This window comes from Gobio gobio, assembly GCF_949357685.1.
Source record: "Gobio gobio genome assembly, chromosome: 13".
In the NCBI taxonomy this organism is placed as follows: Eukaryota; Metazoa; Chordata; class Actinopteri; order Cypriniformes; family Gobionidae; genus Gobio; species Gobio gobio.
Genome location: NC_137106.1, coordinates 47,049,080 through 47,076,916, shown reverse-complemented (window position 1 = coordinate 47,076,916; position 27,837 = coordinate 47,049,080). Strand labels below are relative to the sequence as shown.

General features: G+C 39.9%; 1 protein-coding gene across 1 annotated transcript; it reads right to left on the bottom strand.

Moving 5' to 3' along the window:
- Positions 1-664: 664 nt before the first annotated feature.
- atp6v1c2 (ATPase H+ transporting V1 subunit C2) lies at positions 665-27,837 on the bottom strand (the record flags this gene model as incomplete). Its single annotated transcript, XM_079832440.1, has 13 exons — positions 665-760; positions 1,966-2,095; positions 2,179-2,276; positions 3,343-3,430; positions 4,983-5,075; positions 5,310-5,378; positions 5,459-5,563; positions 11,904-11,995; positions 12,147-12,241; positions 13,846-13,908; positions 14,302-14,387; positions 23,710-23,777; positions 27,709-27,837. 13 exons carry the CDS (start codon positions 27,835-27,837, stop codon positions 665-667), a joined length of 1,212 nt encoding a protein of 403 aa, XP_079688566.1.

The following is a 27,837-nucleotide window of genomic DNA, read 5'->3' as shown; positions in this document are numbered from 1 at the left end:
AACTTTATGAATCGGCGACAATAGACAATAGTGCGCAAAAAAACCCTAAATAACGACTTACATAGTGATGACGATTTCAAAACACGGCCTCATGAAGCTTCGAAGCGTTATGAATCAGCGAGTCGATTCAGCGGTTTGAATCGCCAAATTTCAGCAGTTTGGCGGTTTGACACGCGATCCGAATCATGATTCGACTCATTGATCGTCATCACTATGTAAGTCGTTATTTAGGGTTTTTTTGCGCACAAAAACTATTGTCGCCGATTCATAAAGTTATTTTAGAACCACTGTAGTGAGATGGACTTTGTAACGACGTCTTTAGTACCTTTTAAGGGTCTTGAGAGTGTAACGTGCCATTGAGCCAATGGAGGCCTTTCAGAGCCATCAGATTTCAACTAAAATATCTTCATTTCTGTTCCGAAGAAGAACGGAGGTCTGACGGGTGTCGAACGACATGAGGGTGAGTAATTAATGACAGAATTTTCATTTTTGGGTGAACTAACCCTTTAAATTAATTTCACATAGTCCTAACATAAAAAGTACACACTCAGTAACCATGTATTTAATCTGTTTGTAAAGGTTTATTTGAATATGCAAGATGCAAAACAGAAACATGAGTGCCAGATAACTTCAAAAATCCCTGAGTTCATTCCATGATTTAGCACTAACTCGGATCCACCAAATGAATTTTGATAGGATAACAAATGTAGGTGTAATATTCCTGCTGTCCGGCGCTTCCGTCTGGGATTTCAAGCCCCACCTAAGAAGAGTGACAGCAAAACCATCACAACAAGAGCTGAACATGATTCATCTTTAAAGTCCTTGTTTGATTACACACTAGCTATGTTTCCATCCGAAGTTGTGAATGAAACCGCAATAACACATTTGCGATTAAAAGCAGTTTCCATCTCATGAGTTCTAGAGAAGAAAATCTTCACTTCCTGGGTAACTAACTGGCACGTTATCTTGCATTTGGACGCCTGATGTTTGGGAACACAATTACGTGAGAGTTCTGGGAGGTAATTAGTTCTGGGAGGTAATTATAGCAAAGAATTTAAAAGGATAGTTCACCCAAAAATGAAAATTAGGGTTACTTCAGCGATTAGCATTAAGCTTTATATCAGTAGAAACCCGGTAGGCTAATATATTCGAATGATCATGCTTTGAGTGCCTAGAAAAGCGCTATATAAATGTAACAAATTATTAATTATTAATATAATTATTATTACCACCATGATTGTCTTCAGCTGGTTCTCATTACCTTGTCAGTCCCTTCATATGTAAGCCTGGTTTATTCTGTCATTCTTTGAGAAGTCTTGTATGTGTCTGTACTGTACTTCTGAGCCTTGTATCCTTGTTGCTTGTGTCTTGGTTTTGATCTTTTGCCTGTTGCCCTGGATTTCTCAGTTTGCCTGCATCTTAGACTCTGTCATTGTTTGGACTTGTCTACGAGTTGGGATTATCCTTTCAATTAACTACTGCGTTTGGATCCTCAACCTGTTTTTCTCAGAATGGTACTTGACACTTGGCTGGAAACATAGTTAACAGTTCAATAAATGTTTCACACCAAAACAACTTAAATTTCAGTCTGTTCTTCACACAAATATAATGCATGGATTTAGAAGGCTTGGAATAAATCTCCATGTGTAGTTATGTTATTGAGTAGGGTGTCATTTTTGAAGCATTCATTGTAAAAGAGCAAGAAGAAGGTCTAAATTTCTCTTTTAGTGTTCCACAAAAGAAATAAAGTCACATGGGTAACTACGCCATATGGCTATAAAGATCATCTTTTTCCTTTGATGGTCGTTCAAAAGTATGTGTGTATTATTTTTCCCAAGTAACAATCACAATTATTGCAAATATTGCCTTATATTAATTTTTGGGTGAACTAGCTAATCTTTTAATTGTGCGTGGCTGTGGAAATGGGAATTCGTGTACAGAACGAGAGAGAAAAATAACCCTTACATCTGGTTTACCGGTCAGAGCCGCTGGGTCGAGGTGTTTGAATAAAGAGTTGAGTTGCTGCCTAAGCTGCTTCATACTCTTCTTACTGGGCTGTAGCAAAACAGCCTGGAAACTGACCGGCAGACCGTACCTGACCAACAGCAGAGCAACTGTAATGTGTCTGTTGATCTGTTTATATTTTTGATTTATTGCTTATTCAAGAGGTCCTTTTACCTGAGAACTGACTCAACAAATGTCCGAAGGACCTTGACATGAATCCAGGCCACAAAGATCTCACTGAAGTTCACCTTCAGCCAACACAAAAATGTTCTCTGTTGGGACAAATAAGCACCGTGTTATTGTTGCATTGATTCTTCAGACATGGGATACAACTTTCTACCTGCTATTAGTTAAAAAAAAAAATTTCATTAGATTTTTTGCTTCTTTATGTGTTTTGTCAAATGAAATCTCTCACTTTCCCAAAACCACCCATCCTCATATCAATATCTCATGTAGATTAAAAATATATATATTAAATTTCAGATAAGAAAAAAAAAAAAAAAAAAAAAAAAAAAAAAAAAAAAAAATATATATATATATATATATATATATATATATATATATATATATATATATATATATATATATATATATATATATATATATATATATATATATATATATATATATATATATATATATATATATATATATATATATATATATATATATTGTACTGCTATTTTACTATGTCCCTGCTTTTTGCCAGCACTGTCAGATATGGAAATACTTTAAAACAATAAAAATCAAGAAATATCAAATTCAGTCTTCACCCTGAAGGTCCTTTTTCTATATTTCACCTGCTATTAGTTCAACTGTAAAGCCTATTAATAACGCCAGAAAAAACTGCTTAAAAATTGCTTGCATAAAATGTGTAAAATGGAAAATATGGTAATTTTGTCAACAATGTAAGATTTTGTGTAGTGTCACTAGTGCTGTGCAAAATACTTATAGCATATAATTATTCTATATGGCAGTACATATGTTTCTTATATGGTGACACACATTATTTATTTAATTCATGTGCAGCGTAATCTTGAATCAAAATAACTTGTTTACTGGTGTTTACAGGCAACCTGTCACTCTCGTGGGATCAGCCAATAGCAAACCCCTGTCATCCAACCATCCGATCAATTCCCATGGACAAAATCAAGCCCTTCCCTACATTTGTTCTTGTTCCAGAAGCCGTTTCACTCAGAAATAAAGGTCACAATAGGGAAGAAAAGACTATCGCAACTTCCGAATCATTCCGACTTTAATAAAGAACTATTAAATACAGATTGTTTTGTGTTTATACTATGAAAATGAGTAGGCTCTCAGTTATTAAGATTTACTTACATACAGTTCCTTCTTATCCACAGCGAGACGGCCCATCTCCAGCTTTTGCTTCTCGGCCTCATCCGGGTTGTATTCCCGCACTGTAAACCTGTTGGCCAACACGGGAACAATAAGGGCCAGATTTACTAAACACGGCAAATTAGAGTAAATGCGCTATTCCAAAAAAGTGCAGATGGGAGTGAAAAGTTCTGTGTGGTCTATGTAACAACATCTACTGACAGGGGTGCAAATTACGGCGTTTTCACACCTACCTTGTTTGGTCCGGATTTTCTGACTTTTCAGTTTGGTCCGAATCAAAATTACAGGTGTGAAACCTCCCCCGTACCACGGTCCGAACCAAACAGACAAAATTTGGTCCGACGAAAAGAGGTAGTCTCGGTCCGGATCAAACTGAACAAAGGTTCGGGTCGTTTCTAGTGTGAGAGCATTTTCTGGATGGTTCAGACTTTAGACCATTTACAGGAAGTTCCTGTTTATGTTTAAATATTATAATGTTATTTTTAAATTCAATCTAGACTACATTGATTATGAAAAGTGAAAAGATGCGCAATATAACAGAAGACAGAAGGACAGAAATGATTTTGAAAGAAATTTTGTATGATTTTGCTTAGAAAGCCTTTCTTTAATGTGAATTTCGATTTGTATAAATTGTATCTTAATTTTAATCAACGTTTAATCAGATAATTGCTTGGATTTAATAAATAAGAAGCAAATAGTCTATAGCAGACAATAATCGCGGGAGCGATCACATGCTTTGCACATGAACATGAACGCGTCTCAAATAAACCAGGCTACTTGTCTCACAAAAATGAGAAATATGTGTATAAAGCTTGAAACGTCCACTTTTAAACGTAACGAAAAGAAAATAGTCAAGCAATGCGCACTGTTCAATAGTGGCAACGATATGCGTCCGTTCATTCATTCTTGTCAAAGACGCTGATGTCAGACGCACGTCCGTTTACAAACCAATCAATGTCCAGATGCAGCCCACATAGATGATGACGAGTGGACACAAGTGTGTCATGTAAAGTTCTTTAGTGCGCTTGCATAATTGCAATGTGAAACCAAACCAAAACTAACTAAAATGTATTAAAACATGAACTTCGGTTCAGACCTTGGTGCAGACTTTCAGGTGTGAAAACGCCCTTAAAGAACACAGCCGGATCATTTCCATAATGACCAACACAATCGACCAATAGCAGCACAAATTAGCATCTGGTTTAAGACATGCTTTTGGGGCGGTAAATAATGGGTCAAATAGCAGGAAATTTGACGAGCGTAAACCTTCTGAAAGGGAAAATCCAACAAATGCATATGCAAAAAGGTCAGCCGCAAAAATAACCCTGTCCACGCCTTTTCAGAGCTAATTTTCACTTTGTGTCTTTAGTAAATCTTGACATTAATCTGTTAGTAAATCTGGCCCTAAGGACACTGAAAAATAAAGTGTTACCTTTAAACTATAATACATTTTCATTAAATTAAGTGCCCAAAAATATTGCATTCAATTAGCTTTTTTTTGGGCTTTTTTTGTGCTTTTTTTAAGGTATGTTATTTCTGTAATAAGCACTCTTTTTTAAATTATGCTATCTTGTGCTTCTTTTTCACAGGGGAGTTTAGTAATGCTTTGTCAGTATGCTTACTTGTGATTTTTGGCATTGGCTTTGAATTCACTGATGACACACTTAAACAGTGTTACTGTGAAAATCCCTGCATCTGCATCCTCAACCAACTTCCTGTCAAAACAACAGGGTTACCCGTTTTGAACAATGAATTTCCATGACATTTCAACAACCTTTTCTATCATTCATGATCGCTAGATAAAGACTTCTAAAAAAAATCTTATAGAGATTACTGGGGCAGATCTCAATATGTCATCAACCAATCATTGAAATTAATATATTTAAACAATTAAAAAATTTCCATGACCCTGAAATACAAAATTCTTTAAAACATGCATGGGGACCAACCGGCTGGAACGAGGAACCACAAACTTTGACATCGACTCATATGTCTTCTCCCAAAGTGCATATGCCATCCTATAGAGATAGATATACAAATACATTCAGAAAAACTCTTGATGTGTAGTATGTGAGCTATTTTTTTTCTCAGAGTTCACACTGACCTGGGCACCACAACTAGCAGTGTTGTGAGGTACTCTGAATTCAAAACCAAGTCCTCCTTCTTCACAATATTGATCAATGCACGGGTCTGCAAGCTTCCCCTGATTAGGTACAGCAGTAGTGATGGTTATAAAACTTCCGTTGAATATCACACAAACATGTCTAGGTCACATTTAAAAAATAAAAAACGTATTTTATATTTAGGGGGGAATTGTACAGAACCCCAAAAAGGACATAGCAGAGGAAATAAATAGGAGAATAGGAAAAATGATAAGTCAATGTCCTTGCATTATGTGTTTTGCAGAGAAACGTTAAGTTTTGTGAGTGAGTGCGGCATCTGTGGCTCAACCATTTGGGAAGCTGGGAGCTGGCAGCTTCCACTAGCTGTGCTCAACCAGGGCCCAGCTCCAGGAGGGAGTTTGGCTTCTCGAGCTCCCCCTCGCAAAGAAAGGGGGGTCCGCTCAATTTCTGCTGCCCAAAGGGGAGATCAGATCTGAGAGACGCGATGCCTCAGTTTGTCCTATAATTTCTACGCTGATGACTTTTCATTTCAACCAGATGACCCAACAGTAGCAGCACGGATCTCAGACTGCCTGGAGGACATCATGGCATGGATGAAAGAACATCACCTAAAGGTCAACCTAGCAAAGACAGAGTTTCTCATCTTGCCTGCCGCTCCAACTGTACTGCACAATTTACCATCCAGCTAAGTTCATCAACAATAATGAGGTAATCTTTAATGACAAGCTGACCTTTAAAACCACATTGCAAGGACAACATCATGTGCCAGATTTTCTTCAGGCTTTCAAGGGGCGCCTCTAAATTTCATGCCACCTTTGGTGATTCAGGAGATGGAGGCATCTGATGGGCCATTTGTCCAATCTTCTTCAAGAGCGAATTCTCCATTTGGTTAATTCAGGCAGTCACTGCCAGTTCGCTGCTTCAGGGCCCAACGTCTATCAGTGGGTCCTGAACACTGTAAGAAAATGTTACAGGATTCATTTTGCTTAACGTCTACCCCATTTCTGGGGAGTGATATCTAAGGAGACTGAACCATACTCTTCAGAACATACAGGTTCAAGATGCTTACCCTCAAACTCATATTGTCACAGATCCAATTCGATGATTGGTTTGTGACGATAGATATAAAGGGATGCTTACTTCCACATTAAGATTCTGTCAGAATACAGGACGTTTTTCAGATTTGCTTTCAGGGGTGAAGCATACCAATATAGAGTTCTTCCTTTTGACCTATCCTTGTCCCCACACCAAGTGCATGGATGCTGCTCTGGCTCCTCTGTGAATCATCTACAGTATATAGATGATTGGCTGATACTAGCTCAATCTGAGGAGTCTGCGACACTCCGAATAAACCCCAAGAAGAGTGTACTTTCAAACAGAGAACTACCTTTCTGGGAGGTAGTGTGGGACTCAATAACAATGCAGGCACATCTGTCTCCTGCATGTGTGGTTTCAAATCTAAACACTGTAAGAGACATCAAGCTGGGTCAGGAGCTTTGAGAGACTGTTAGGTCTCAGGATGGCAGCAGGAAACATTATTCCTTTAGCTCTGCTTCACATGGGACCTTTCCAGTTCTGGGTCAAGAGCAGAGGTTTTCATCCTCTGAATTATCCTTCCATAGTCTTAAGAGTCATGTGCCATGGGCTATGTCCTCTTCAACTTTGGAAGAAGCCAGGGTGCCTCAACAGGGGCATGACACTAGAAGCATGTTGCCAATGGGGGCTGGGGTGCGGTTCTCAATGGTCAATGGTCTGTGGTCCCCTGGTCAATGAGGGAACCCTCATCTCTCCTGGCACATAAACAGCCTCGAGATGAGAGTAGTGTTCCTAGCTCTAAAACGCTTCCTTCTACAGCTGAGGGGTTACCATATTTTGGTCCATACAGACAACACTACATCAATCATTAAGGCGGGCTGCGTTCGCCTCTGCGTTTCTCAGAGAAAGTTCCTTTCTCTGAGAGTAGTTTACATTCAGGGGCATATAATGGGTAGGGTTCACCTCCTGCTAGTGGCTCTGTTCTGGCCGGTTTGTGGAACTAGTGTCTCTCTTGGACATCATCCCCTGGGAGAACCCGATCCAAAGAGATCGTTTCTCTCTCAAGTGCAAGGGGACAATATTCCATCCCCGGCCGGAGATCTGGAAGCTTTGACTCTGGTCCCTGAGGGGTACCAGCTAATAGGTTATGGTCTTTCGGCTAAGGTCACTGAGACAATCCTCAAATCTAGAGCTCCTTTAACTAGGAAGATGTATGCCCTGAAATGGCAACTATTTGTAACATTGTGTGAACAACATGAAGTTAATCTAGTTAACTGCTTGGTTGGTTCAGTGCTGGAGTTTCATGAATGTCTCTCAGCAGGGTTTCTCCGACTACCTTAAATTTTTATGTGGCCACTATTTCTGCTAGCCACAGGACTTTGGTTGGGAGGGACCCTTTGGTGTCTCTGTTCTTGCGCATTGCCAGACAGTTGAGGCCTATCACCCTATCGCAATTTCCCTCCTGGGACCTAGCATTGGTCGTAGGAGCCTTGACAGAAGCCCCATTTGGACCCTTGGAGTCCATCACTCAAGAGAGTAGGAGACCTTCAGGCCCTGTCAGTAGTCTCCTCCTGCTTATACTTTGCACCTGAAAGCCAAATGGAACCTATGTCCACTACTCAGGCCAGTGGCATAGATCCTCTATGCTTCTGGTATGCTTTGGTGGTTGCAATAGATGTAATGCGATCATTGACAACGTATCTCGCATTGGATTACAGATGCTGTCACCCTCTCCTATGAGGCATGCGGAACAGCTTAGCCTCTTGGGGTTAGGGCCCACTCCATTAGGAGTGTAGTTCCTGGGGTGCACCTTTACAGGATGTTTGTGCTACGGCAGGCTGGTCCTCTCCGCACACATTCATCAGGTTCTACAGTTTGCATGCAGATTCAACCCAGGATCATTAGTCCTTAAGGGTTGACCCAAGTCCAGTCTGTGCTTAACAGTCTGTGCTTAAAGGGCTGTCTCTGTTGGGCATGGCAACGTTGGTATTGAAGTTCCCATAGCGTCAACGCCATGACGCAGTGTTGAAGTTCCACTTCGAAGGGGAATGTCTCAGGTTACGTATGTAACTGGGTTCCCCGAGAAGGGAACGAGATGCTGCATTGCGTTGCCATGCCTCAGTTAGACAATTAGTATTAGTAGACGACACACATTTTGCCATCTATTTATGTACTTATTGACTCTCTATGCTGTCATGACCATTGTTGGGAAAGTTACTTTTAAAAGTAATGCATTACAATATTGCGTTACTCCCTAAAAACAAACTAATTGAATTACTTGGTTACTTTTTATGGATTTTTTTTAATGTTACATTGCTTTTGCATTGCTTTTCCTCATCTGGGCTGGGCTTGCTTTGTTTGTTTTTAATTAAAAAATTATAATAATAAAATTTGGCAAATGTAAAGGTCCTTTCAAGACCAAAAGTGAAATGAATGAACCTTTCGGCTCACACATAAGCAGTCATAGTGTCAACATCATTTGGCAAATGTAAAGGCCCTTTCATATAAAAAAAAAGTGAAATTAATAAGTAGGGATGCACCAAATCCAGGGTTCGGGTTCGGATTCGGCCGAATATTGGGCTTTTTGACTGGGTTCGGTTTCTGCCGAACCTCAGAATTTATTTCCACCGAACCCGAACCCTAGGCTTGCACTATGCGTGCCCCGCTGGTCGAACTTAATGACGCCGCTGTTGAAAGTGAAAATGGAACTCATGAACAGAAAACGTGGCAGTATAGCCTACTTTAAGTCAAAAGAAGGCGAATCAAGTTGAGCTACGCGTTCAATTTGCAATGCCGATTTGTCTCGTGATGACAAGGACCCTAAACAAGAGCCGCTGTTAAAACATTTGCATATGAAACATCCGAGAGAATACGATTTGTGCATGAAGGAATCTACAGACAGCAGCCAAAAAGTATTTTATTTTACCGTGCAAACAGCCTATAGATCTATAGATCAGATAAAATATAAATAAAATTAATAAAATATATATACTTAAATAATTACCAAATTAAGATGACAAAACGAAAATACACTGAATCCGTTAGCTTTGAAGAACCGGAATTAGGTAGGCTAAATAGGTAGATAATATACTATATATCTTTACATATATAGCATAGGCCTACTATTCTCTTAAAACCATAATTTCGTTATTTTTATTAACCCAAATAATGATTCATCCGCTAGGTTGCACGTGAGGGGGGAAAAATAGGTTCCTTCCACTTAAGAGTTGAGCTCTTTTTATTTTAATAGGCTATATCTCTTTACATAAATACTATTTTCTACTTTAAAAAAAAAAATAACTTAGTTATTTTACTAACCCAGTGTTTTGTATTTCACGTGAATATAACCACAGGAGTGAAGCACAAAGCTTTGTTTAGCCTAGAAAGGAAATAATGGTCAGAGAGCACTTTTTCATTCTGTTTTGCTATCTGGATATGGTCACTCTATTTTCCGTGAATTTTAACAATAGGCCTAGTCCATTTTATCCCAATGGACATGGACATCTCGTTTCTTTTCCCAAATCTTCACTCACGTCGCGCCCATGTTCGCAGGGGATTATAAACGTTTCTTCCTTTCGTTTGCTTATAATTAAGTCTATTAACTATTCACATCCTTTACTGTGGGAAAGTATAAAAAACACTGTAGGACGAATACCTTTTTACTTCAAATTTTATTTAACACCGTTTGTTCTTGTTATTAAACTTGTTAAGGCGCGTCAAGTTTGGTTCATTTGAATAGCGCATTTCACACACACGCCGGTGATTTTAGTTTCGTTTTCTCTGTCAGTGAATAATCACATTGCCTAAATGTCTTGACCCTGTGGAAGATAAAATCCGCTCTTCAGACCTTTTACAGCAAGTGTTGCTTTGCAACATCAGTAGAACATATGAAGACGAAGATATTCGAGAAGGTGTAGGCTATATTCAGTGTCCCATTCCTCTCAAAGCGCAGAGCGGTAGGCTATATGACGCATCTTTGCGGGGAAATAGTATGAATCAAATATTTTTCTAACTAATATTTAATTTTCATATATTCTTGAGGTTACCATTATTTACTGAAAATCGTTTTTGTTTTATAGGCTGTGTTGTTTCACTGACGGAAGTGCTAAAATAAACACGAATGCTTATGGATGTTTCAGCCTCAAATGCATGGGCGTCGGAAGCAAAAAAAATTTGGGTGGGTCCTCAGAATTTTTTTACTGGAGTAGATGCCAATTACATTAAGTACAAATATACCGCTTTACTTGGTAAACGTATAGGTCGGAAAGAAAAAAATACGTAAATCAATCGCCATTTCATTGAGAGCGTCAGTAGTGTAGGGGTAAGGCGCACGGCATCAAGTTTTGACACAAATCGACCCGCGGTTCGAGTCCGGCTTTCGCCGAAATCAATCTTCTCCGTTTTCCCATCACATATCAAATCGGAAAGGCATTTATTTTCAATACAAATTAAGAAAATATTAGAAAAGTGGAAATAAAGCGTCTAATATGTGTTTAATAATAAGTGTTTATCGATTAGGGTTAGGTAAACAGACATGTGCTGAATGTTAAGAGACGATAAAAGTGAGTGGGTCCAATATCATTGATCGTAAAAAGTGGGTGGGTCTTGTCCCACCTACATACAATGGTTCCGACGCCCATGCTCAAATGATTTCAAAATGTAGGCTATATAGGCTATCTGGCATAGACTACAGTATTTAAAATCGCATATGCATTAGTTACATTCTCAATTTAATTTACAGAGCAATCCCTGCTAAGTTTTTAGTTTAACTAATACTATAGAAGTGGATTAGTGTGTGTCGCAGACTCGCAACGGGGGCGTGGCATCACGATGGTGGCGCTCCATCTTGATGTCGGCACAACCCTAGCGCGCGCCTCCTGCGCTCTCCGTTGGGTTGTTCTTTGAAACGACAGAGGACGACTCGGGGTAATTTTTCTATAAACCATCATGAAATAGCGGCGAGAAGAACATACACGACAATGTTTCCTTTAGTAAACTTGACCAAAACTGGTCAATAGCATCCCTACACTGCTGTGGACGTTGTTAACTTCATTAATGTGTTTACTGTGATAATGGACTGAGGATGGCAGTAGGATTCGGTATTCGGTTTCGGATTCGGCCGAATCTTAACCAGTGGATTCGGTATTCGGCCGAACCCCAAAAATCTGGATTCGGTGCATCCCTATTAATAAGCGTGTGAAGTGTTACCACTATGTCAACGCAACATATGTAATCTGAGATATTTTCCTCCAATCTCAGTTTGTAATTTTTCACCACCCCCTATCACCATGTCCTTTTAGGAGCTTAGTTCAAATTAACTTAATGAAGACTTTATAATGGAAGTTATGAATATAAAATGCCATATTTCTAGATATGAAAACTCACTCAGTTTTCCGCTCAAAGCTTTGAATACTGGCTTTCAGGTGACTGTAAGCAGCCCTGCGGGATTTCAACTCAGTGTCCACCTGAGAAACTTGCTAACACACACACACACACACACACACACACACACACACACACACACACACACACACACACACACACCCACACAGACAAACATTTATATGATAGGACATAAATATAGAAACAGTTGTTGTTGTTTAAAAATGCTTTATATAAGGTGTATACTTTGGAGATGATTTCAGTGAGGGTCTTTAGAGGCTGTGCAGTGGAGTATTTGGCTCTGTCCCACTGAAATCTGGTCACATATGTTGCCAAGTCCACTGAAACACCAGGAAACACTGAATCAGAGAGCAGTAAACCACAAAACATATTAAAGGAATATTCTTGGTTAAATGCATCTGAAACAAATGCCTGTTTCACACTACACTCTCAAGCAAATCAGCAGCATAATTACAACAGCAGGCAGACAAAGTTATTTTTGACTTACTATACCGATTATGTCCTTTATTAATTTTTGTGGAAAAACATTTACACACAACTGGTCATTAATCTACCCAGTGTAGCTATAATTCACGAATCCTGTTTAAATCATCAGGATTCAGTCAGATTTACTGAACAGAAACTACCCGTTAATAATAAATATGCACTGCTTTCGCATGTGAAAAATAAGTGCAATTGTAGTGTACCTCTCAAATCTTAAAAGTATGTTTTGCTGCAGACAATATAATATTAATTAAGTGGACTTAAAGAGAACGCACTTTCATGTTTCTAAACACACTTAATTACAGTTTTAATAGTGCATTATGTAATAATGACAAATTAAAAGTTTACATCAAAGTAGATTTTAAATCATATTGTTTTAATAATACTTTGTCATACTTTAAAGAAGTTCACTTATTTTGATGTGTTGACTAACATACTAAAACAAATTAAAAATTTAAAGCTGCAATATGTAACATTTTTGCAGTAAAATATCCCAAAACCACTAGGCCAGTGTTAAATATTTTGTTCAGTTGAGTATTTATAATATCCCAAATGTTTCCAACAATTTGTAAATCGTGAGAAATTGCTATTTTAACCAAGGAACCGGGACGTGTTAGGGAGTCGCCTGTCGATTGCTTCATATCTGCGTTACCCTCGGTTTTATTTTGCAGAAACACTTTACTCTCACTGCAGTGTGAACAAGTGTCATAGCAGCTGCCGAGCGAACGCATAGAGTAACGTCATAACATCATTTTCAACACACTCAGATTTATCTAATATGATAAACAGAGCTGTTTTACCTCGTACTCATGACGGAAAAGCGGAAATGGCGCCGGCGGCTGTGTCATAATAAAAATCACGCCATTTTGAATAGGCGACTTCTAGCTGACAGAAAAGTTACATAGTGCACCTTTAACTGTAATGTTATTAGATATTTAATTTCAATGGTGACTGTCGACTGTCTTGTGCTCTGGTGAGAATATTAACAAACACTGTAAAAATATATATTTTTTATTTTAGTTTAATCAATTGATTTATCCAATGTTTTTCAATTGACAAAATAGATAAAAAATATCTCAACTTTTGGAAAGTAAGTAAAACTCCAAAATAAAAAAAAAAATAAAAAAATATAATTGTAGTAAGAGTACTTATTCTGTAAATAATTAGTAAAACTTTTCATTTGACATTATTACAGAGGGCACTTTTTAAAAGTGTACATAAGTGTGTTAAGAAACAGTCATGAAAGCATACTCTCTTTAAGTACACTTAAGTAATATTATATTATCTGCAAGGACTACAAGTGCACATTTAATATAATTAAGCAAACTTATTTTTCACAAGGGTTTAAAGATATGCTTATAACTTAACACAGACAAGGTTAGTATTTACTATATTAAGTATATAATATTAGCTCAAGGTTAACTCGCAAATGTTAGTATACCTTGTACGGTCTGGAAGTACGATTTCAATGGTGGCTGTCGACCTTTCTGGTTAGTCTTGTGCTCTGGTGAGAATATAAAAAAAAACACTGTAAAAATTTGTATTTTAGTAAACTAACCTTAGTTTAGTTTGTGTATCTGATTGATTTGTCCAAAGTTTTTCAATTGACAAAATAAATAAAAATTATCTCAATTTAAAAAAGTAAACAAAATATAATAATTTTTTTTTTTTTTTTTTACAGTGAAGTGTTACAGATAAATTGATTAACAGTCAATTATAACATTGCAAGGCAGATAGAAACACTTCCACCAGGCCATGTTTATGTAATATGTAACTTGAGCTACAGGTGACCATGGCCTGACTCAGAGGGGGTGGCCTTGTGCTAATGAGCTCTTCTCTGCTTTCCTATGGAACAGGTTTAGCCATTACAGAGCCTGTGTTCACCACATTCACTCACCTCCATTGGTCAGCATGCTCTCCAGGAGTTTTCCACTGAACTCTTCCATCACCTCACCCAAACACTGAGACGTCTGACGCATCACACTGTGTATCACAAGAGACATTAAGAGTGAATTGTTGGTTACACTTAGGGGTCTATTAGTTTAGGCACAAGGTATCATGAATTAACAAGTTTTACAGCATTTATCAATTTTTTAATTTATAAACCGTTGTGAAAAATAAGTGTGCTTAATTGTATTGAAAGTGCACATAGTGTACTTCAGATCTTAAAAGTATATTTTTCAACAAAACTTTCTGAAAATATAAATAAAATAAAAGGCCCCTTAAGTGTCTGTTCTTAACTGAGTTTGCTTTTGTCATGTTTATTTTTTGTATTTCTGTTGGATGTCAGTATGTTCGTGGTTGTGTTTCCTCTGTGTTATTCCCCAGTGTATGGTTTTGATTCTTGGATTAAAGACCTATTTCAGTATCTTCATCATCGTGCGCTTTCATTACGGCCACCGACCATGACAGAATTCAAGACCCAAATAAGACGATTTCAGCAGGAGTTTTTCTTGGACCTGAAGATATCCTGTGCATCAGAATGGCTGCAGTATTGAGATGTATGTGGAGGAATTTATACAATACTACCATTTAGTAACCTGGGATGACCATTCTCTGATGGATTTGTTTTGGAGTGGTCTGGACAGATACTTCGCCTCCTGGTTACCAGTATAGGCAGTCAGAACATTTCCCTGCAGCAATATTTGGATATGGTACTTTGGATGTGTGACTCCCCCTACATGGTTGGTGACATCTCATCTGCTCTAGAGTCCGCTCCAGCCCCTGTGTCCACTCCAGAGTCCGCTCCAGCCCCTGTGTCCACTCCAGAGTCCGCTCCAGCCCCTGTGTCCACTCCAGAGTCCGCTCCAGCCCCTGTGTCCACTCCAGAGTCCGCTCCAGCCCCTGTGTCCACTCCAGAGTCCGCTCCTAAGTCCGTTCCAGAGTGTGAAATCACAGAGTCTATTCAAAAGATTAAAAATTCTCAAGTCCTTTCCAAAGACTGAAATTCCGAGTCGTTCCAGTGACTGAAATCTTCGAGTCTGTTCCAGTGAGTGTAATCCCAGAGTTTGTTCCAGTGAATGTAATCCCCAAGTCTGCTCCAGTGAGTGAAATGCCCAAGTCTGCTCCAGTGAGTGAAATCTCCAGTAACTGAAATCTTCAAGTCCGTTTCAGTGAGTGTAATCCCCAAATCCGCTCCAGTGAGTGAAATCCCTGAGTGCGTTCCAGTGACTGAAATCTTCGAGTCCATTCCAGTGAGTGTAATCCCCAAATCTGCTCCAGTGAGTGAAATCCCTGAGTCCGTTCCAGTAAGTGAAATCCTGAGTCCGTTCCAGTGAGTGTAATCACCAAGACGGCTCCAGTGACTAAAATCTTCGAGTCCATTCCAGTGAGTGTAATCCCCAAATCTGCTCCAGTAAGTGAAATCCTGAGTCCAATCCAGTGAGTGTAATCCCCAAGACGGCTCCAGTGACTGAAATCTTCGAGTCCATTCCAGTAAGTGTAATCCCCAAATCTGCTCCAGTAAGTGAAATCCTGAGTCCGTTCCAGTGAGTGTAATCCCCAAGACGGCTCCAGTGACTGAAATCTTCGAGTCCATTCCAGTGAGTGTAATCCCCAAATCTGCTCCAGTAAGTGAAATCCTGAGTCGGTTTCAGTGAGTGTAATCCCCAAGACGGCTCCAGTGACTGAAATCTTCGAGTCCATTCCAGTAAGTGTAATCCCCAAATCTGCTCCAGTGAGTGAAATCCCTGAGTTCGTTCCAGTAAGTGAAATCCTGAGTCCGTTCCAGTGAGTGTAATCCCCAAGTCTGCTCCAGTGAGTGAAATGCCCAAGTCTGCTCCAGTGAGTGAAATCTCCAGTAACTGAAATCTTCAAGTCCGTTTCAGTGAGTGTAATCCCCAAATCCGCTCCAGTGAGTGAAATCCCTGAGTCCGTTCCAGTGACTGAAATCTTCGAGTCCATTCCAGTGAATGTAATCCCCAAATCTGCTCCAGTGAGTGAAATCCCTGAGTCCGTTCCAGTAAGTGAAATCCTGAGTCCGTTCCAGTGAGTGTAATCACCAAGACGGCTCCAGTGACTGAAATCTTCGAGTCCATTCCAGTGAGTGTAATCCCCAAATCTGCTCCAGTAAGTGAAATCCTGAGTCCGTTCCAGTGAGTGTAATCCCCAAGACGGCTCCAGTGACTGAAATCTTCGAGTCCATTCCAGTGAGTGTAATCCCCAAATCTGCTCCAGTAAGTGAAATCCTGAGTCCGTTCCAGTGAGTGTAATCCCCAAGACGGCTCCAGTGACTGAAATCTTCGAGTCCATTCCAGTAAGTGTAATCCCCAAATCTGCTCCAGTGAGTGAAATCCCTGAGTTCGTTCCAGTAAGTGAAATCCTGAGTCCGTTCCAGTGAGTGTAATCCCCAAGTCCACTCCAGTGAGTGAATTTCCCCAAATCCATTCCAGTGACTGAAATCTTCGAGTCCTTTCCAGTAAGTGAAATCCTGAGTCCATTCCAGTGAGTGTAATCCCCAAATCTGCTCCAGTGAGTGAAATCCCTGAGTTCGTTCCAGTAAGTGAAATCCTGAGTCCACTCCAGTGAGTGAAATCCCTGAGTCCATTCCATTGAGTGAATTTCCCCAAATCCATTCCAGTGACTGAAATCTTTGAGTCCTTTCCAGTAAGTGAAATCCTGAGTCCATTCCGGTGAGTGTAATCCCCAAGTCTGTTCCAGTGAGTGTAATCCCCAAAACAGCCACCGACCGTGACATTAACGCACGAATGCACAAATCAAAATGTCAAAATAAAGATTTTACTTTAAAGTACATTTTAAATCGTTGTTTTAGTAATCTTTTGTCATGCTTTAAAGGGGACATATCATGAAAATCTGGCCTTTTCTGTTTTTAAGTGCTATAATTGGGTCCCCAGTGCATCTACCAACCATGAAAAAGTAACTTTGTTCCCCTAGTGACGTAGGAAGGTTATCTATTATAATATTAATGGCCCTTAATCTGCACGTTTCCACCCACGGCACCAGCATTTTGTGTCCGCAAGTGACAACAGTGTACCAGTTCTAACGCCATGGCAAAATTAGACTAGAGCAGCTAGTCATAAAATGTCTCATCTCTTTAAACATAACTGTTCTGTTTTTGGCTGTAATAATAAACTCCCGGCCTCTGAGCCACTGAGGATGCAGTGGACTCATCTCATTTGTGAAGAGAATGTGCCCAAGAAATGAGCTAACTTCATATATGTTTGTGTGAATCATTGTACACTGGACTGCTTTGCAGACAAGGTCAGTAAATGCAGGATTTGCACAAAAGTTGCTTCTCAAAGATGGATGAAATCCAACTCTTTGTGATCCAACTTCATATCCAGAACACGTAAGTACTGCACTTTATAATGTGTGTGTTTGCAAATCGCCTTTCTGAAAGCGCTAATGTGGCTAAAGCTACCATTGTCTTTTATTCACAGAGACAAGAAATTATTATTTTTTACCCGAAAATGCTCGCCACCATAATTAAGAAGCGCACTATTATTACTTCTTAAAAATAAAACGAATGACATAGTTCTCATCCCTGCGAATACAGAGACAATGGTAACTTTAGCCACCGTTTAGCGTCCTAACCAGCACATTCACAAAATATAAAGTGCGCGACTTACATGTTCTGAAAATGAAGTTAGTGAGTAGAATTCGTAAAGAAGGATAAAAACCAACTGTTTGACTGTGTGAGGTTCTCCACCATAGACTGTAAAAAAAATATGGACGTAGTGTATGTGACGTCACCCATAGGATTCTGATGAGCCGTTCTGAAGCGCAAAGTATGGACAAGATGGCCGTTGCCATCTTGGCAGCCCGGATAACAGAAAATGGCCAAAAAGGCGGGACGTGGGCGGGGCTTAACTGTTGATTAACAGACAGCAGATAAATGGCTATCCACCTGTCACTCGAAGTGGCCACGCCCTTAATTATGCAGAACTTTAATGCTTTATATAATGTCAACGAATGAGTAATAAAAAAATTCACCCCCCTCACAGTTGTCATGAAGGGCAAAATTAGCCGTATAGACCAAAACCACAATTTGTACCAGGCTGTAAATATGTTTTATTCTGCTGTAAAATTTGCCATTTTAACATGGGGCTCAATGAGATTCTGCTCCCTTCTGGAGCCTGTCCCTAGCGGCCAGTCAATGAATTGCAGTTTAAGGCACTTCCGTATTGGCTTCAAGAGAAACTGCGGGAGGTTGCCGCTTGTTCTCCACACCTCTGGGCTGGGAGAAGCAGCTCATTTGCATTTAAAGAGACACACATGAAAACAGCTGCCATCCAAATAGGGGCTTTTAAAACATCCTATAATAATAATACATGGTGTATTTTTTTGTGGAAATTTCACAGACACATTCTGTGGACATCTTAGACTCACGGGTAGAAGGTTGGAAAAACACGGGTTACGGGTTGCCTGGAACACGGCATTAGTGCCATTCACATTGAAAGTTACCTAGCTGGGCTACTTTCAGGCGCTGCGTAATATCATTGGACTGCTGCAGCCATGGTACAGCCGCGAAGATCCGCGACTATTACGCAGGAATGAGAAAGTAGTTCCTAGCCATATAGGTGTAGAAAATCGCAACTTTTAATTTTCAGTTGGTCTTAGCACACGATGTAACTGTAGAAGAGTCAAGTTTTAAATAGGAAAAATATTGAAAGTGTCTTTGGTCATTTTTTGAATGAGATGCTAATGGACTGATCAGAATCAATGATGTATGCTAAGCTATGCTAAAAGTGCTACCGCCAGATACAAAGATCGGCTGAATGGATTCAAAAACGGTAAAACTCAACTATTTAACTCTAGGGGACTTGTAAAATGAGCCTATTTTCAAAAAAAGTGGAATGTTCCTTTAATGTACTAAATTGTAACTTCATTATTACAAATGTGTAATTACAAATATATTTCAAAACAGAAATTTATTTTAGTTTACCATAAATGCTTTCATCACTTGAACCGTATTTCACGGAAAAGTATGAAATTACATATGAATATGTGTGCTTAGGTCCTACTTAAAATCACTTTAATGTTCATCAATATTGTATTTAATATTAAATGTAACTATATATAATAACAATTAATATGAAATTAACTGAATGTAAAGAAGTATATTCTTAGAATTATTCTTAGTCTTATTTTTAGAAGTATATGAATAAGTACTATGTTTTGAAAGGATAATAAAGTGTACTTCTTTTTTCAAAAAATCTGATTAAAAATATAGCATTAATATATCAAGATAATGATGACAGGTAACAAACTGTTTGAAACCTTTAGCATTAAATTTCCATTCATCTTGCAGTGGCAAAAATATCTGATAATGATAATGATAATGAAGCATTGCCACCATTCACACTTAGAGCTGTGACCCCAAAGTTCAACTCAGCACCTGAACCCAGTGTAACCTTGTCTGGAAGTCATATGAATGGATATCGTAGACTGAAAGAGAGAAAGGAGAAAAAGAGAGGGCAGTTTCCACAACACATAAACATTGCAGCTGAGACAGGAAGATTCATGTCAGCTGGCACCTGAAACTGGACTCGGCTGGATTGAGTGACTCAGTGATAATTGTGTTACAGCAGCTTGAGAGTTTCTCCACAAACACTCAGAAGTACACGTGCTACAGAATACTTCAGTCCGATCTAGTAAGTTCCTTATTGGTTTTGTAGAAACAAGTTATGATAATGTGACAAAGGACCCACAAACTAACTGTTTTGTATTAACAGTTTTGTGTAAGCTTGTTTGTAAGCAAATTATATATTTAAGTAGTGTTAACTTTGTTTGAAAAAAGACTTTGGTACCTCTACAGTGTTTAATCTAAAAGGTTGAAATCATTTTAAGGTCTCAACTTTAAATTAGAATATTAAATGGCTCTGAAAGAAAGAAATTTCAGATACATTTTGAAGTAACACCACAGACATATAACACCATACAATTACACCAAGGTCTACATCTCTATAAAGACACTGCTGTTCAGCAGCAGGTCATTTTACCATACCTGACAAAAGTAATAACATTAGATGATTATGAATGTCTTAAAGCCAATTCCATGATTTTTAATCATAGAATTTTATCTATGATTTTAATCTTTCTCCTCCTTCCATATGTTGGTGTCATCTGTTTCCATCACTGAATCTTTAAATAAATAGGCCACTATTTGAGGGGACAGCCATTTGTAGTGGTGTCCAAAATTATAGTGGTTATTGAGTGCACTCATTCAATCCCATTATGCACCGCAATGACGAGTGTACAACCAATGTACGCCCAGTGGCTAGAGAAAATACCCATAATGCACTGTGAGAGTCACAAGTCGAATGATTTTCGGCGTCTCACCAGAAGATGGCGCTGCAGCTGAATCATCCATCCATCCACTTTCCAAACTGCTGGTCCAATGTGGCTACAGCGTAATATCATACAGGTATACATTCCTTTTTATTATTAAATGTATTATAAAATGGTTTAAAGTTTAAACATGTATTTTCAATGGCAGAGTTCAAGATAAATCTTTTCATTGCTATTGGAACTGCCAGTTTACCACATTTCAAATAATTATTATCCAGCAAGCACAAACTATGCAAAAGCGGCAGCCCTTCCGGCGCACTCAGTGTCCGAATTCACTCACTTGTTTTCATTCACTCTTTCAAGTGGACTATATTAGTGGAGTAATGTAGGGAATAGTGCATGAGGGTATAGGGGGCGATTTCCGACACAGCATGCCTGTATTGTATAAAGCGCTATCAAAATAAAGTTGACTTGATTTGACTTTGCCTGCCTCCCCGGCTCCACCTTGGGGTGCCTGATCCCAATCTCCACTGTGGTGTGAAGATCTTCCAGCTACACCTCGGGCCTCAGAGTCCATGGCTTCACACTCTCTCTGCTTCAGCGTGGTCCATTATCCCCCAGGCTCCGCTGGGCTCCCTTGTCCTTCTGGTTCTGCCTTGGTCAGGCATCACCCTGGTTTGTGCCACGGACGTCTGGGGCACTGGTTAAACCTCGTTCCTCCACCCCTTTGGCTCCACCGGGCTACCCTTCCCTCCGGCCTACTCTTCTATCCGCACTCCCACCGGCTCCGCCCTGGTCTGCTGAGCCACCGGCTCCATCTCGGACCTGCGAGCCTGCGGTTCTGCCTTGGCCCTCCAGTCTAGAGGTGTCACCCTGGATCTTTGTCTCCACTGCTTTGCCATGGTCTCCACCTCTTCCGGCTTCACCTTAGTTGGTCAGGCTCCTGACTCCACCCTTGCTCCTCTCTCCATTGGTTCCACCTTGGCCTTCGTCCTAATGGTTCTGCTCTGGGTTGCTACCTGGCTCCTCATTCTCCCCTGGCTCTTCCCATCTGCCAGCTCCTCCAGGGCCTTGTTTGTCTCCAACTCCTCGTCCACTGCTTAAACCCTCAACTTTCCTTCACTGTTGGAGTAGTTACCGCACAAGGATGCACCTTCCGGGAGAGGGGCGTGCTGTAATGGCTGTAAAGTGACTCTTATTTTGTGTTTCCTTTGGCACCCGTGTTTCCTTACTGTGTTTAGCTGTCAGTGCTGAAACCACCGCCACTCACAAGAAACTTGCACTTGGTGGGCATGTACTACCTATGATGGCACCAGATGTTGGCGGGACAGGAGGATGAAGGTTGAAAGATTGTCGGTCCGGCCCCATCACTAGTTGTTGGTGGGATGGGAGGATAAAGGCATGGACGGGAGATAGTCGGTCCGGCCCATCACCAGTTGTCGGCAGGATGCGAGGTTGAAGGCCAGGGCGGGATATAGTCAGTCTGGCCCATCACCAGTTGTCGGCGGGACGGGAGGATGAAGGCCAGGGCGGGAGATAGTCAGTACGGCCCATCACCAGTTGTCGGCGGGGCGGGAGGATGAATGCAGGGGTGGGAGTCAGTCGGTCCGGCTCATTACCAGTTGTCGGCAGGATGGGAGATTGAAGGCCAGGGTGGGAGATAGTCGGTCCGACCCATCACCAGTTGTCGGCAGGACGGGAGGTTGAAGGCCAGGGTGGGAGATAGTCGGTCCGACTCATCACCAGTTGTCGGCAGGACGGGAGATTGAAGGCCAGGGTGGGAGATAGTCGGTCCGACCCATCACCAGTTGTCGGCAGGATGGGAGGATGAAGGCAGGGGTGGGAGATAGTCGGTCCAGCCCATCACCAGTTGTCGGCGGGACGGGAGAATGAAGGCCAGGGTGGGAGATAGTCGGTTCGACCCATCACCAGTTGTCGGCAGGATGGGAGGATGAAGGCAGGGGTGGGTGATAGTCGGTCCAGCCCATCACCAGTTGTCGGCGCGACGGGAGAATGAAGGCCAGGGTGGGAGATAGTCGGTCCGACCCATCACCAGTTGTTGGCAGGACGGGAGGTTGAAGGTCAGGGTGGGAGATAGTCGGTCCGACTCATCACCAGTTGTCGGCAGGACGGGAGATTGAGGGCCAGGGTGGGAGATAGTCGGTCCGACCCATCACCAGTTGTCGGCAGGACGGGAGGATGAAGGCCGGGGCAGGAGATAGTCGGTTCGGCCCATTCTGCAGCAGATTATCAGTGAATCTCAGTTGTCTCTGTTGAAAGTTTGTAAAACTATCCGGTGTAAAGTCACTACAGAGGCAGGTGTTGGTGGTAATCCTCAGCTCTCCATCAAGGTGGCTCTTCACAAAATGAATCCACTTCTTCTTGATATCATAATTTTTAGGTAATTTAAATAAGGAGACCAAGCTGTTTTGTAAATTATCACAACCAGGTAATATGGATTTACGTTACATAACTGGAGATTGAGCGGGCCAACCACAGATGCTAATGCGCTCTAGTTATGATAATGTTAGGGGAGAGGTCAGGCTCAGTGGCTCCAGTGCGTCATAATTTCAGGCCCGCCCAAAAAACCCTGAACACAAAAATGGTGAAATACTATTTAACAGTGTAACTCCACAATTCAGTCCTACATAATTAACAGTCTTTGTAACGTGTTTTCAGCAATACATTTCTAACATTTAAAATGTGTTTTGAAACAAATCTCTGAATTGTCTTTTCAAAGACTTTAAGAGTGCTGCAACTGGATCCACCTCTCACTTCTTCCTTGCCTTGGCTGCACCATAACAGATATAGAGTGACAACTGATATTTATATGCATTTTATGCAAATAGTATGCTATACTGGTATAAAGATATAATTGTTTTGTATCTTGCTTTTTGGCCATATAAATATCCTGAGTCAAAGGTAGGCTTATTATTATTATTGGAATGCATTATGATATATTATAATATTAGAAGGATGTGATAGTTAGGTAAAGAACACATGATGCATTTATATTGAAATCTATATAAATATATTTTAAAGTGTCATTGCTTACCCCTCTGTATAGGAGTCCAGTCGGGACAGGTCATCAGAAACCCCCAGCAACACATCCAGTGTTCCTACCTTCATAATCATCAGAACAAAGAGTTACACAACCTACAACAACTGCATTATAGACAAATCTGCATGTGGAGGTTTTTCCAGTAGTTTAGAACATGAGGGCGCATTTTACTGCATGGCCCCCCAGAAATGTATATGACTTAAAACTTTGAGAGGTAAAACATTTAGCCCATATAAGGTTTTACCATCTGAAGCTGAAATTACCATTCCTGAAAGAGACATTTTACTGAAGCAGGCAATCTAACACCTGTAATGATTCATAGACTGACCAATAGCACCTGACTCACCGGTAAGCTCTTTTTGTTTCCAATAATTCATATGGAACAAAGTGGTCACTAACTAGAGTCATGTTGCAATCACATCGTTGGTAGAACTCATGCCTAACTTCTGTTAAAGGATTAATTCACCCAAGAAATTAATTGTCCTGATTATTTACTCACTCCCAGGCCATCCAATGACTTGTTTTTCTTTAGCTGTAGTACATTTTCGATGGTCCAAAATCCTTATTTTACGAAAATGAACCATGGTTTTATAATATTTTTGGGCTAATTGATTACCATTTATATAACCACAGTTTTACCACAAATACAATCATTATTTAACTAAAATAACCATAGTTTTTTGGTTTTATTTGTAGTAAAACCAGGGTTCATTTTCGTAAGGGTAGGCAGCTTCAAAGGGCTCCACATGACCCCAACCAAACACATTAGGGTCTTCTCAAGCAAAAAAAATTTTTTTTCATTAAATTGTCACTACAGCCCCATTCACTTGCATTAAATGGAGAAAAACCCTGGAACGTTTTCCTCAAAAACCTTAATTTATCTTTGGCTGAAGAAAGAAAGTCATATACATCTTGTATATACTTCTTTAATAAGAGTTAAAGGTGAAGTGTGTATTTTTATTACGATAAGCTTCTTTCTCCTGTCTCACTTCCTAAAAAGTGTAACACTTGGTGCCTTGAAAACATGTTTGAGCTGCCCAACATGTAAAATTCTGGCTCATCAGGCATTGGTTTGAGGAGGTACTGCCTTTTGAAATCCTAACAATGGGAGACACTGTTATACAGTGTAAGAGTTTGGGAAACCTGCTTGGAAATAATCCATATTTTCGAAATTCCTTGTTCCAGTGAAGCAGAAATTACAAACTTCAGTTCAACCAAAACATTTAAATTCTGTAATTGTTTACTCACCCTCATGTTGTTCCAAAACTCTACTTCATTTCTTCTGTAGAACATAAAAGAAGATATTCTGAGAAATGTCTAAGTCAGTGCTTTCTGTTCATACAATAGAAGTCACTGGGCACCAAAACTGTTAACTTTTGTGTTCCACAGAAGAAATTAAGTCATACAGGTCTGAAACAACATGAGGGTAAGTAAACCATGACAGAGTTTTAACTTCGGGGTGAAATTTTGGGATGAAATAATACTTTTCACTCTAATTACAGTGACAGAACTGACACTGATAGAAGATAGAATATCCTTTTTTTAGTGGTCGCGAAGGAATTATGTATTCAAAACACGTACCCTGCTCAGAGAGTATGCAATTTGGGACACAGCCTAAGTTTCAGTTTCTTTAAAAACGCACCTTCTGAAAAGTGCAGTCTGCACTGATTGGTCAGCTGGCCCCAGTCTGTTGTGATTGGTCTACCCATAGACTGTAAAAAAAGATGGACGACGCGCCTTCAATCTCTTCCACCACCAGTGTCCAAATATGGCACTAACATCTTGGAGCCCGAGTCTGCACAGTAGTGAGCACGAAGTGGAGCCGCGATATCAAGGTCCTGCCCACACTCCCGCCTAATCAACAACTTTTTGAAAAATAAACAGTTATGGAAATGTAGAAATTAAAGTTAAAGCTCCAATCTCCTCCCGAAGTTCACGGAAAAAAACAGTTGGTGCTTCAGTGACTACTTCACCTTGAAGCTGTCAATCACAACGTCACACCCCTGTTTTTATAACATCAAATAACTAACTAAAACCAAACTTATTTATAGAACAAACACTTGAACTAACTTCAGTGTGATAAAAAAAACTGCAGATACCATCTTTGGAAAAAATGTATTTGAAGTGTAATTTGATTGTTTAGTTTGTAAATGTCCCCTTACATTTCATTGAGAGGGCAGGGTTTATGACCTATACTGCATCCAGCCTCCTGGAGGTGATCGAGGCATTTTGGCTTTACTTTTCAGGACTTGTGTGGCACACTTGGGTCTACCGCTTAGAGCATCTGTCGGAAGTGTACCATATATAATGCATATGATACTGAGGCGCTGTAAATACTATTACTTGGGTGGGAATTATTTAAATGAGGAATATTGTGACATGTTCGTTCCTGAAAGAAAACTCAAGACTACAATCGACATGTAAAAAAGCATAATAACAAGACCCCTTTAAAATCATTTAAAGGGCATCTTGCAGGTACATTTTTTTCTAAATGAATATATAACCTTGTATGAAAATACCATATGAAAAGGTAATGCAGGATTTAAAATGTTTTAAAAAGACATAAGAGCACAAATTTTGTAGATAAAGAGGCCGTTTCGTTGGCCGCTAGTAAAAAACGCTTTTTTTTCAACATGGCGTCATATTACGTCACGAGAGGGAGTCGCTTGCCGAGCTCTGCGTTGGCTCAGTGCAGAATAGGTTGGTATTCAGTACGAGTCTGTGTATTTTCGGTAGTTTTTCTATTCCAAAGTATCATTGTTATGGTAAATTATTGTGTCCAGCCTGTCAGGACATCGAGTCCACAGGTTTCCTATAAAAAAATGTTGAGGAAACCTGGAAACCTGCATGGTGGCATTTTGTGCAGGTGAACAGACGGGACTTCACTTCAGCATCTGCTTCAAAGCACGCGGTGGTGTGTGTAGGTGTAGCGTTCACTTTAGACCGGAGGATTATCATCGCAGCGATATGATGCGTTTAACATGGTAAGAATGACATGATTAAGTTAAGCAGTTTAAGGAGGAGCTGGGGAGGAGGTAGGTTGCAAAGCAGCGTGCAGCAGAAGCAGGCAGATTGAAGTGAAGCTATGCTTAAGTAAGGCGCCCTGTTTGAGAGAAGCCAATTGAGTGCATAGGATCAGCTGAAAGGGGCGGAGTTAGAATTTCCCAATCAGCTGATAGCGGAGCTTGACTATGTGGCCTGCCAGAACTAACGCTGTATGCTTGATTTGTACATAAGCAAATGATCTCATTCCATTTTCTCAATTTTACAAAAATCATAGTTTTGACTGCATCCATCAAGCTCAGCTTTAGTTTATAAAGTATTTGTAATGATATAAAATTCATAACGGTATACATTCATCTTGAACTATATTCAGACATGATATAATACATTTTAGGAGCAGCGTTAAAATAATGACAAACCTCATGAAAATAACAGCTCCATTCATGTTTATTTTGAACATATTCTGAAGCTTAAGCACCTCCTTTACTGAATCTTGATTGTGAAAGAAATAAATAACAAACATTTTTTTTGATGTTCAAGCCCTATATTGTACTCATGGAAAGTGTCTAAGAATGAGACAACAAACGTTCTTCCAGTAACATCCAGAACATGCGTTCAAAGTCTATATATATTCCCAAAACGTTATCATAAAAACATTATTTAATACATCAATCATGGACCATTTTTTCTTAAACCTAATTGTTTTTTAAATGTTTCTTGTTTCAGAATGATTATAAAACTTCCAAAAGTAGCGGTCCCATAATATTTGCAAAATTCTAAAATAGAAAGTTTCCTTAATGTTTCCTAAACGTTTTTAAAACATTGTTTTGAATGTTCAGCGAACAATCTGAAATAACATTTAAAGGGAACGTTATCAAATCGTTCTTAGAGCATATTTTTGTTAGCTGAGATGATAACTATGAGCCTCAAACTGGCAGTGAATCATCTGAGAGACTTTGAAGTTGAAGAAGAAGAAGAGTGTTTTCTTACCTTCAGCTCTGGGACAGGGAATCTGGAGCTGGTGGCCAGACCTGATTTAGCTGTGACCCGTTTGAGTTTCTCTAAAGACTGACAGCTGATTTTATCCAGAGGAACCGAAATCAGCCAGAACTCCATCAT